This window comes from Ammospiza nelsoni, chromosome 8, assembly GCF_027579445.1.
Source record: "Ammospiza nelsoni isolate bAmmNel1 chromosome 8, bAmmNel1.pri, whole genome shotgun sequence".
NCBI lineage: Eukaryota > Metazoa > Chordata > Aves > Passeriformes > Passerellidae > Ammospiza > Ammospiza nelsoni.
In genome coordinates this window covers 17101544-17113053 of record NC_080640.1, presented here as the reverse complement: position 1 = coordinate 17113053, position 11510 = coordinate 17101544, and the positions used below count along the sequence as shown (strand labels likewise).

The window sequence follows — 11510 nt, the reverse complement described above, 5'->3', positions numbered from 1 at the left end:
ATCCTGAAAAGGATTTACACAATCTATCTAGAGTTAGATAAAAAGATCTAGACAGAGTTAGAAGAAAGAGCCATACAAAGTTATTTGCTTTTACAAGAGTTTATTTAGTAACTGTTCCAAGAACCTAGATGACCTATACTTTAAGTAATAAGGTTAGTACAAAGAGGTTTGCAACATGTGTGAACAGGCAGAAGCTGGACAAGATCTGAAACCCTGGGGTTATGAAGACATGGTAATAACAGGTGCTGTTGCAAAGAGCTTACAGTTTGAAATGTAACAAGTAACAGGCAAGTGAGGTAAACTATTGAGTTGAGAGAGGAAAATAGGTTAACAAAAATAAATAGCATCCTTTATCCTGAACTCTAATGAATACAGATTGCAGCAAGTTCCTTAGAAGTGACCTTTTCCAGGTCTGTCTCAGTGAATTCTTTATTCATATATATATACTTCTAAGACAGTATTACTGGCTTCAGCTTCTAAGCATATACTTCTAGCTGATGTGTTTAAGATTATAAATGGAATCAAAAAAACACAGAAAAAGAAAATTGTCAAAATTATTTTAGCTGCTTTGAACACATTACTCCCCCCCTTTAAAAAAAAGTTCTGAAAAGAAAGTATATTAAGCCAGCTTAATTACCCTTTAGATCTTGCTAGAAATCACAAAATAAAAATAATAGGCTGCACTCATCCTGAGGGCATACAATAGAAAAGTCATATGTTTGACCTACTATTAGTGTTTAGATATGCTCCCAAAGGAACAGGTTTTATTTCTTTAAAGAAAACACAGGATTGTTGTGGTACATATCATACACCCCTGGGCCCTGAACTGTAAGAAATTAGCTTTTCCAGCATGAGAGCTGGGTAGTAAGAAGTGATGTGGATAGATAATATTTCTGGATAGAGCAGATGCAAAGCAGTGTGCCCATGATACTGAACATGATATTCCTGATATTGAACAGATGTTGTGCTCCTTTGGTACTGCCTAGAACTTTGTAAGAACCATGGCTGGTTCTGTCTGCAGATTAAAATGTATTCTGAGGCTAAACTTTGAGAACATGCAGCCTGACAGGTGAGCATCTTCTGGCATTGGCATCATCGAGCTAAAGGTACCACCATTTCTGTTAGGCCCAGTGGAGTGTAATAATAAATTCATGTCACAAGATGGAGCTTCAAGCCAGCTGTAATGGCATCTCCACACACTTATGGTGTGGCTTTTGTTTTTGTTTTTAATAGGAGCAGCAATTTCATAGCATATTTAAAATTTATTTTAGGAAATACACAGTATCCAATTAATTAGTTTAATTACGGTTAAGGATTTATGGAATGAAATTATAAGAATGCACTTCCCTGAATACATTCTCACTAAGGATATAAAGAAAAAGCAATTTAAAAGCATTTGCGGTGAACAATGGATGGGCCAGCTTCATCATATTCCTGTTTGCTGATCCACATCTGCTGGAAAGTAGAGAGGGAAGCAAGGATAGAGCCTCCAATCCAGACTGAGTACTTGCGTTCAGGAGGAGCAATGATCTGTTCAAGAAATAAAACATTAAGTATGTCTGTCTACTGTGAATAAAATACATTTTTATACAAAAATATTAAAGCAGTGATCTGTGGTATTAAAAATCCACTGCACCTATGTGCTAGTGCTATCCATTGCTGCAAGCAGCAAAGTTTAGAATTTGTTATATAAATCTATACCCTCAAATTCTCTGCCTGACTCAACCCTCAATGCCCCCTCTCCCTGGTGCACTCATGTACTCCTGAGCATATATGACAAAAGGGGAGAGAATTGCTCTGGAAACATAATGACAGTCTAGGTGGGCTTGAAAAAAATCAATGACCTATGGAGCACTCCTTTTGGTATAGCTGATAAAATGTTTGTAAAGCAAAAAACAGAAGACTTGAAGCAGCAGAACAAAGATTAGTTTGTCAGGTTCTCTTTCAAACTTGTAAGCCAAAGACAAAACCAGAATTTCCTCTCTCCCACATCCATTGGACTAGAAGGGCTGAAGATGCTCACATACAGCCCCAGAGGAACATTTGTATTCCTGGGTTCATGCTGTTCTTTGGCCACATTAGGACATTTGACTGAAATCAACATGAACAAGGAAATGAGAGAAAGCTCTCTTTTTCCAGCACCAAAGTTACCAGTTGGTGATAATTTGCTAGGTACTCCAGATGTGATTCAGAATGTGTTAAAAGCACTCATGTTTCATTAGATCTTTGAGGACTTTGTACATGCCAGCTCATATAATCTACAAAGACTGCACCATACATACCTTGATCTTCATGGTGCTAGGAGCCAGGGCAGTTATTTCCTTCTGCATCCTGTCTGCAATACCTGGGTACATTGTGGTGCCTCCAGACAGCACATTGTTGGCATAAAGATCCTTTCTGATGTCTATGTCACATTTCATGATGCTGTTGTAAGTGGTTTCATGAATGCCAGCAGACTCCATGCCTGGGGAAGGTACAGAAGAACGCTGAGGAAGCAACTCCATACAGAGATTTAAAATTGTTAATGCAGAACTGACATGCTGTTTGGTGATTCTTTGGAGGACATCAGTCTCAGAGCTTTGGAAATCTGGAAAGTCATTTTGCAGTTGCCTAAATTATTTGCTTAAGAGTTCCTTCATGTACAGCCCTCCTCTCCCCCTTACACACAACAAGTCCTCCTAAAAAAGAAAGTTGGGGGTGTGGAATAGCAAAGTTTCCACTATACTTCTGCAGGCATTCTCAATTGTCCTAAGAATTCCTTATATGGTCTTGGAATAATTTGTTCTCTTTTTTTTCCTTTTTTTTTTCCTTTTCAAATTAAGTCAACTCAGATGCAGAACAGTCAAAATATGTCCTAATACCTCTAGGCATGCAACTGCTTTATCTCTGAGTTGAAATTCTGCCTATTGGCAGAACTGACACTGGATTTTTGTGAGACCTAGTTGCAAATCTGCCTTCATGGATGTTGATTAGCGTGGCATCATCTTGACTTTGCTCCGAAAAGGCAATGAACCATGGATTCGGGATTTGGAGCAGTCTTTTGCAAAAATAAAAGTAGGTCTTGCTGCCTGCATGCCCCTCCCACCTCTTCCCACTCCTGGCAAGCACATTCAAACATACAAAATGGTACAGGCCCAATGCCAGAAGGCAGGAATAAACATTGTGGGTTTATTTTGGGAAAGCATTTTGGCTAATTGTTTAATGTGAAGTTCTTCCCACCACATTAATAGACCTGTGCTAAAAGACTGTTTTATAATGGGTGCTAGGACACATGCATAGCTGTGGGTGAGTCAGTAATGGAGCACAAGCAAAAGGAAATAGGGACTTGGTATTTCTGTACTGTTTACCAAGGCAGAACAGTCACTGAACCCACCAATGAAAGAAGGCTGGAAGAGGGTCTCTGGGCACCGAAAGCGTTCATTCCCAATGGTGATCACCTGACCATCAGGAAGCTCGTAGCTTTTTTCCAGAGACGAGGAAGATGCAGCAGTGGCCATCTCATTTTCAAAGTCCAGGGCCACGTAACAGAGCTTTTCCTTGATGTCACGGACGATTTCACGCTCCGCTGTAAGGAGGATTCGATCTTTAAAATGGCATTCAGGAAGGACCCAGACACGTTGACTGCTTGCTCCCTTTCACCCTCCAACACCCTCCCTGTATTTTAAACAAATCCTCTGCTAGCTTTTCAAGGGGCTTTCATGTGGGAGACCTTCCCATGCCTATTCAACCACTGAACAAGGCTCTGTTTCGGCGTGTCCTTACCGGTGGTGACGAAGGAGTAGCCGCGCTCTGTCAGGATTTTCATGAGGTAGTCGGTGAGGTCGCGGCCAGCCAGGTCCAGGCGCATGATGGCGTGTGGCAGGGCGTAGCCCTCGTAGATGGGCACGTTGTGGGTGACGCCGTCCCCAGAGTCAAGCACGATCCCTTTGGGAGGGTAACACACGGATCATCGCCATCATCCCCATGGAACCATTGCAAACACCTGTGCCACGTTCCCCTGGGGCTTACCTGTGGTACGTCCAGAGGCATAGAGGGACAGAACGGCTTGAATAGCTACATACATGGCTGGCACGTTGAACGTCTCGAACATGATCTGAAATGCAATTAAAATAATTGTCTTTACACTAGAGGGTTTAGCTTAGTTGAAGCAATTTACTGAAAGAGAGGTAGAATGCAAGATGTTGATATTTCTCTATGCTTGGTAAAAGCAAGAAAGGAAAATACAAAATCTAAATCCAAAACTATTTGTCCTGTAAGGTATCTCCCTGTATTTGGCCTGTATTTTTATCATATTAATATAGCCATATGCACGTATTAAAGATAATTTCATAATGGGCCTGGGTATAAAAACAGATTAAAATGACAAAGTTTGGACAGACTGGAGTGCTCACATTCAACATGGATACAGTGATTTTCTAAACTATAGGTAATAATATGTAAATATGACAGGTGGTCACTGTGTGCTTTCCATCTTCCATAACTGAGAGAGACAGACTGCTGGACAGCACGACTAACTGGAAGGATGACATTCACATCCTGTTGAATGGAAAGGTTGGACTATGCCATGGCTTTAGTGTGGCTCACCTGTGTCATTTTCTCACGGTTGGCTTTGGGATTCAGGGGTGCTTCAGTCAGCAGAGTTGGGTGCTCCTCAGGTGCAACCCGGAGCTCATTATAGAAAGAATGGTGCCAGATCTGAGGATAGTGAGAGAAGCCAAGAGAAATAAAGAAAACCATCAGTCAGCAGCTCAGCATCACTTCCAGACACGTGCTGAGATCCAGCACTCTGCTTCAGCTCTAGATACAGGCTGGTGATGTTTCTCATGCAGTTGTTCTTACTGCCTCCACAGAGACTACCAGAACAACTGTAGAAAGAAAAGCACCATCCTCAGGCTTTACTTCTGTAATATATGACTTAATTTAAGGACACATAAGGAAAATGAATACTGTACTCTTACAATAGAAAAGACAGCACAGGACACACTTGGTTCCAGCAATGCTATTTCAATAGTGACTGAAAGGGAAACAGTTCCAGAACAACTCAGAGAACATACACAGAGTTCAACAGATAATGGGTCCCTTGACAGTTTCCTCTTTTGGTTTGTACAGGCCAGCCCAAGAAGTCAAGAAAAGAAATGAAGATAAATAGTTTGTGAGGCTGAAAGTCAACTTGTGTTTATCACCTCCACATTACTTGTTCCTACAAGTTGTAAAAATTTGAGGCCAAATGAGGCAGTGGGGAGGTTAATACACTGATAAGTAAAACAACCAGAGATTTCAGTCTGAAGGCCAAGAAGTCTTTCCTAAGCTTGTTTTCAAGCTGGTGGTCATTGGGGACTGGTTGATATGTTTGGCATCTAAAAGATTTTGCTTTCAAGCAAATTCTACAATACTGAGAGTCAAGTGCTGGGTGACTCCACACACTTCCAGTGTGTTGTGTTGTCCAGACCGTTCCGAATAACAAGTTTTTCCTTGAACCATACTGGGTAGCATGACTCTTTCATCTAAAATTTAGTGGATATTCTGCAAATATTTGGTTCAAATAGTTCTGTTTAGCAGTAGTACACATTGACTTTTCACAGCTGAAATACCTTCTCCATGTCGTCCCAGTTTGTAATGATGCCGTGCTCTATGGGGTATTTCAGGGTTAGGATTCCTCTCTTGCTTTGAGCCTCATCACCCACATAGCTGTCTTTTTGACCCATACCAACCATCACACCCTATAAAATAATACAAATTGTGTTAGTCTCTCAGAGAATAGTGTCATAAAGTAGACAGAACATCAGCTGTGAAACAAATCCAGTTGCCAGTTATACTAGTTACAACATAGTTTACTAATACTAACAAATGGAGTATTATGTGTTGCTCTTAAATTGCCAAAATTAAATATTTCATTATTAAATCTGTGGAGTTCATATTTCCACTACAGTTGAGTAAACAGAAAAAGTACAATATTAAATGTATCAAGATAAAGTGGGAAAACTGAGTTGGTTTATGTTTGTTATTATTTAGGGATGAACAGTCTGCTAAATGATAATAAAGTGAAGTAAAAGCAGAAAGTGATATTGTGCCATCTAAAGGTCAAGATCGAGTGATACACAATTTACATTTCCCAAAGCTTCAGTTTCAACATTTTTTAATCCTCTATTTGAATGCCATAATACTGTGATTAGGGATGGACAAATTAAATCTACTGTGTGGACTTCTTTACAGATATTTTCGTGGATCCAGTAGAAATTATTAAAAGAACAGAAGCTGAAAACTACTCTGGATATATGCTAGTCTCTATGTTAAAATCAGAAATATTGAAAGAAAAATAGAATATAGTAGGATCCTTTAAGTGCATAATACTCCTATCAGAACTTAGTCATTAGAGAATCCAAACCTTGGCATCTCTAAATCCATGTCTTAAAAACAGGCATCCCAGATTTGCAATTTTTAATGGAATGATCCATCCTAAATGATCAGGAAAGAAAGGTTCTAGAAATCTGTATTTGTTTCCCCTGTAACTATATGGCTTGGTTTTGAGCCATTATTATCATTTCCACTAGCTACAGATGATGGCATTTGCATGCACTTTTCAATTTATGGTAATTCCCAGAGGCATCAATTAGCCCTCCAGTCCTAGTTTCTGTATTGAAAGGCAGGTATTTCTCCAATCCTGGAGAACTTAAAATGGATTTGCTGGGTACATAAAGTCTGCATCTGGCAAAGAGCTTGCCTCTTTCCACCAGGGCCTTGGATGACATAGAAGCAATTAGGTGGATCTGTTAATTACCTGGATTATTTTGTTGTGACCTAGACAAGCTGCTCTAATTCATGCTTATGGTGATCTGTCTCATAAACTCTCTATAATTAACAGCTCAGAAAATAAATGTGTTCTGCAAACTATTAAAATATAGTGGAGTGCATCATATACTCAAATGTAAACCTTGAAGCTAAGGAAACTCAGCTCTTAGACAGGTACCCATTTCTGGTACAGCTTAATGAATAAAGCCAGAAAGGTTATGAGAAAGCCAAATGAAAACTTCTGCTTCCTCCTTTAGTCTTCTGCACATCACCTATTATCAGCTTTAAGGGCAGTCAGAATTTACAGATCTTCCCGTGTGGGGCTTATTTGGATTTTGAGTTGGGTTTCTTTAACCTAGTTTTACTCACCAAGTTCTCTGGGTGATTCAAAATTAAGGGGAAGGGAAAAGATGGCATAGAAGGCAGTGAAAAATTTAAAAGGATTCCTTTACAAGGCATGAGACCTCCCTTGATTCAGAGGGGAGTGTGCTGCTGTAGTCATTTTGCCTGGAAATACCGTGTTACACAGATGATCCTGGGCTGGACTGGCCCCAGACACAGATGGCCCTGGCTGAAGAGCTGGGGACAGGGCAGCAAAGCCTTCTACAAGCCCAGTAAGGAACAACCAAAGTAGTTCATCACCTGGTGCCTGGGACGACCCACAATGGAGGGGAAAACTGCTCTTGGAGCATCGTCTCCAGCAAAGCCGGCTTTACAGAGCCCTGACCCATTGTCACAGACAAGGGCAGTGCTGTCCTCTTCCTCACACATCTTCTACAGCAGTGCCCGTGGCCTTCCAGACAGAAAAGAGCCCTGTGAAAACGGCAGGGAAGAATTAAATCAAAACCAAAATCACGCTCAGGTAGCAGAGCCACCCTGGCCACCAGAACCTGCAAGGAGGGGAACGGCCCCGGCTGGGAATCACAAGGACTGCAGGGCTTCCTTCTGAAAGCATGAGAGCTATCAACCATGCCTGGGTGCACTAGAGATTATCCAGGGAATTCCAGAGGAGACTTCCAGCCCTGAGGCACGGGCAGAGAGATCAGGGAGCAGCAAATGTTGGTCTAAATTTGGTCTCAGAAATCCACGGCTGGGGGAGGGAGATAAAAGAGAACTCGGGACTGACAGCTGCAAAAACAAAGATTCATTTGAATTGAATTCAGCACAACTTCTCCTGCTTTTCTATCATCCTGACAAAATCCTGACCATGTGGATAGCTGTTAAAAGGTAAGAGCACTTCAACTTCCCATTCTAGTCTTGGGTTTCCCAAAAACTATCTATATTAAATGCTATACATGTACCAGGGGTGTTTTCCTGATGCAGGTATTAATCCACTGATGAAAATGGCCAATTAAGTTTACATTTGACCTTTTAAAAAGGTAGAAATTTTTCAAATAAAAAATGGGAATAAAAAGAAGCAAGTCTTATCCAGTTCTCCCCTAAAGAGTCAGAAAAATAAACCCACCAGAGACAGTATGTGTTTTAAAACAGGCCATAACATCTATCATCATTTCAAAGCAGCTAATAAACTACATTTGTAGAGTGACAGAACAATTTATGTTGGCTCCTTGGCTCAGTAAAAAGAAACTGGTTTTTTCCTCTGGCAACAGGAAGATAATATGAGTAATAAAAATGCTTTGAAGGCTTTGTATTGCAGTCAATTACAGAAACAAGCACTGAATACCAGGACTCAAGAAGAACTATTTGCTCACAATTTATAGCGTGGTAGGGAATCATTTGGCCCACTCCAAGCCTGGGCTTCCATGCAGAGTTCAACAAATTGCAGTGTGTTAGCAGCTAAGGGAGACAGCTGTCATCCACGGACCAGCTGGCTCCACATGCAGCCTCCAAAACCTTCTGCTGCAGGAATACTGGAAGTGCAGGCAGAAATGAGAATGGGCTCAGCAAGAGCCATGGCCAATGAGCAAGGGAGGCCACAATCTGTTAAACCTCTACAGTGGATGGAACAGGCACAGACAATTCTCCCAAATGCCTCATTTGAGATCTTCTGCCTTTCCCCAGCCAGGCAGCCACGAGACATTGCTGCAGCCCTGCTCCTGCAGGCTGTGTGGGCAGAGCTCCCAGGAGAAGACAAGGATTGGGAATTCCTAGCTTTGTATTCCAGATATTTTATCATTATAACTGTGGAAGGAAAGTAAGTTGCATTTTTTTCACTTAATAAACTCCTTAGGCTCTTTATATTAAAAATGTACTGAATGGAGTACAACTGTTATCTAACATGAATGAACAGGCTGGTTTGGACAAACCATTTCCTAATTAGGAAATATGCTTTTCAGCCGTCTGTTTTTGGAACAGCGTTTGAGGTCAGGGGGGTTGCTCAAACCAATGCAGCTCATGCAATGCCAAAAATCACTTGGGGGAGGGAAGAAGGGGGCAGGAGAGGCTACATTTCTGAGCTTAGTGGACTCTAAATGAAAACCATATTTAGTAATAAAGCACAAAAAGTTGAAAAATCAGACAGAGGGCTCTGCTACCAACAGCTCAGGACTGCCATGGCAGGCAGTAGCAAGATCTTAGAGCAAATGTCACTGAGTGCTGTGGAAGAAAGGAAATTTTTCTCCCAATAAACAGTCTTTAGCCTCTTTCTTCTCCCTGTGTTACATGCAAATATAATCAATCACCTCCCCAACCTCCACAATAAATTATAAAGAGAACTCCAGCTCCACAAGTGCTGCGTGTAGCCTGTTTGTTAATGAATGTTTGGCATTTACAGAACAGTAGTTTCATATGCATAGAAACAAGGATGAATACACATGCATCCTCAGTTTATCCTATTAGACACTGCTGATTTGCATACTTCCAGCTCTTCCTGCAGTCACATTCCACGAAACACTCTTTCACCTCACACTTGATTTAAAGCACTAAAGCAAATCTCCTAAGAAATACTACTACACACCCCACCAGGAACTCTGTCCCAAACTAACACCCCAATGTCACACAGGCTCATTTAAACCAGAGTATATCTGCAATTCCAGCAGTGGCATTACACAAACCATTTCTTTATACAGATGCTGAAGTGCTGGTAGAATCAGTTAAATTATTAGAGCAGAAAGAACTTTTCCTTTCAGAATATAAAATAAAGACACGTCAGTATAGACACTACAAGCATTTTTTCAACTCAATTCTAATAAGTCTTTTAAGCAAATTACAGCGCAGCAGTACATCCTCCTGAACAGCTTCCACTTGACATTATTTAACTGAAATCCTCCAGCAACCTGTAAATCATGCATTGGTTCCGTGCCACTTACCCCGACAGCGCTTGGCTGAGGATGGCTGCTCTGGGGTGGTACACTCTGTATCTGAAACCCCAGAGGTTTTATAGCCCCTTCAGCTCTTCTCCTCCCACCAGCCTCCCAAACAAGGAGCAGAGACAGACAGAGACAGAGCTGAAGTCTCTAACAAAACCATATAGGGACCTTAATACAAAAAACTCTAATCTGGGTGGCCACAGGTCCTGGGTCTCTTCCACTGCATTCCAGTGTAGAGCTCATGAAACAGGAGGAGACTTTCAGCTGTGTAAGGTAAACACTTTTAAACTTCAGGAGAGTTGCTAAAATCCAGAGAGAGTGTGCCCACAATAGACATCCTCTGGCAGGAGGATCATGTGTTCCAACAAGAGAGGTCCAGGACTCCACAGTAACATCCAAGAAGCAGAATGAGAAATTGGAAGAGCAGTCATTTATAACAGGGAAAATCTTTTTAAACAAGCACCTTGCTGTCACTGAAGATTTTGATAAAAAACAATGAATAAATATTTTTGGCCAGCTAAACAGCTGCTCAATTTTTCTACAAAGTCTCTTTAAAAGCTTATAATTTTGCTTGTATAAGAAATATTGCCCACAGGCTTAAGGGTAGTAAAAAAGTACCAGCTGTTGTACAAGACTCACAGAGAAGTCCTTGAAGGTTGTGAAAATGTTCGGTAAAAGATTGTTATGATCCTCTCTGCTCTGTGATGGGTTAGAATCCATTCTGTTTCTTTGAAAGCTTATTTTCCAGCTCCAGGTTCTGCAGGCCAAATTTACCCTAGAGCTGCTCCATTGATGCCCACAAATCTAGACTATCAGAAACTCACATCCCAAATTGTTCATAATAAAGTTGTTGAATTTTATAACCCCAGCTATCTTTTTCATTGAACACACTTTTAGCAAACAAAGGAACAGTTCTCACTGTACAAGTTATTTTCAGCACAGGCCTGGATTTCTACAGCTGTAGCCAACTGTTGTGTGGACAGATTAATTCTGGTGAAGCAGCCCTTTCACAGCCAACAAGGTTTTGTCATTAAGTTTGTACAACAGACAAGAAACAGCATCTCTTAACTCCAATACTGAAACTTACAAATTCAAAAGTTCTCCAAGCACACAAGCCAAGAGAGATGTGATAATCCAAGCAGATTCTTGCTTTGCAAGTCATGTTACAACAGGGAGAGGCACCAGGCCTTTGTTATGGAGTGCTTGCTGCCTGAGTAGCTTTCATGCAAGAAAACTTCCCAGAAACCACAGTTAAAGTTTTTTGATGTGAAAATGTAAGGAATAAGCTACTACCCGAGATATTAAATAGGCAGAATTATGGATTGAACACCAAAAGGAATTTAACTTTTAAGGAAAGGAACTTCTAAGGAATGTAACTGCTTTGGAGAGTCAGAAACAGAAGCTAGCAAGTGCTGGAACGTGAGCCATGCAAAAGCTATTTGTTATTTCACT

At 40.9% G+C, this 11510-nt stretch overlaps 1 protein-coding gene across 1 annotated transcript; it reads right to left on the bottom strand.

Annotated features, from left to right (window-relative positions):
* Positions 1–80: 80 nt before the first annotated feature.
* ACTA2 (actin alpha 2, smooth muscle) lies at positions 81–10089 on the bottom strand. Its single transcript, XM_059476582.1, has 9 exons — positions 10059–10089; positions 7432–7602; positions 5592–5720; positions 4585–4695; positions 4009–4093; positions 3763–3924; positions 3374–3565; positions 2283–2464; positions 81–1530 (listed from the first exon to the last, which is right to left on the bottom strand). Exons 2-9 carry the CDS (start codon positions 7558–7560, stop codon positions 1387–1389), a joined length of 1134 nt encoding a protein of 377 aa, XP_059332565.1. The 5' UTR covers positions 7561–7602; positions 10059–10089; the 3' UTR covers positions 81–1386.
* Positions 10090–11510: the final 1421 nt, after the last annotated feature.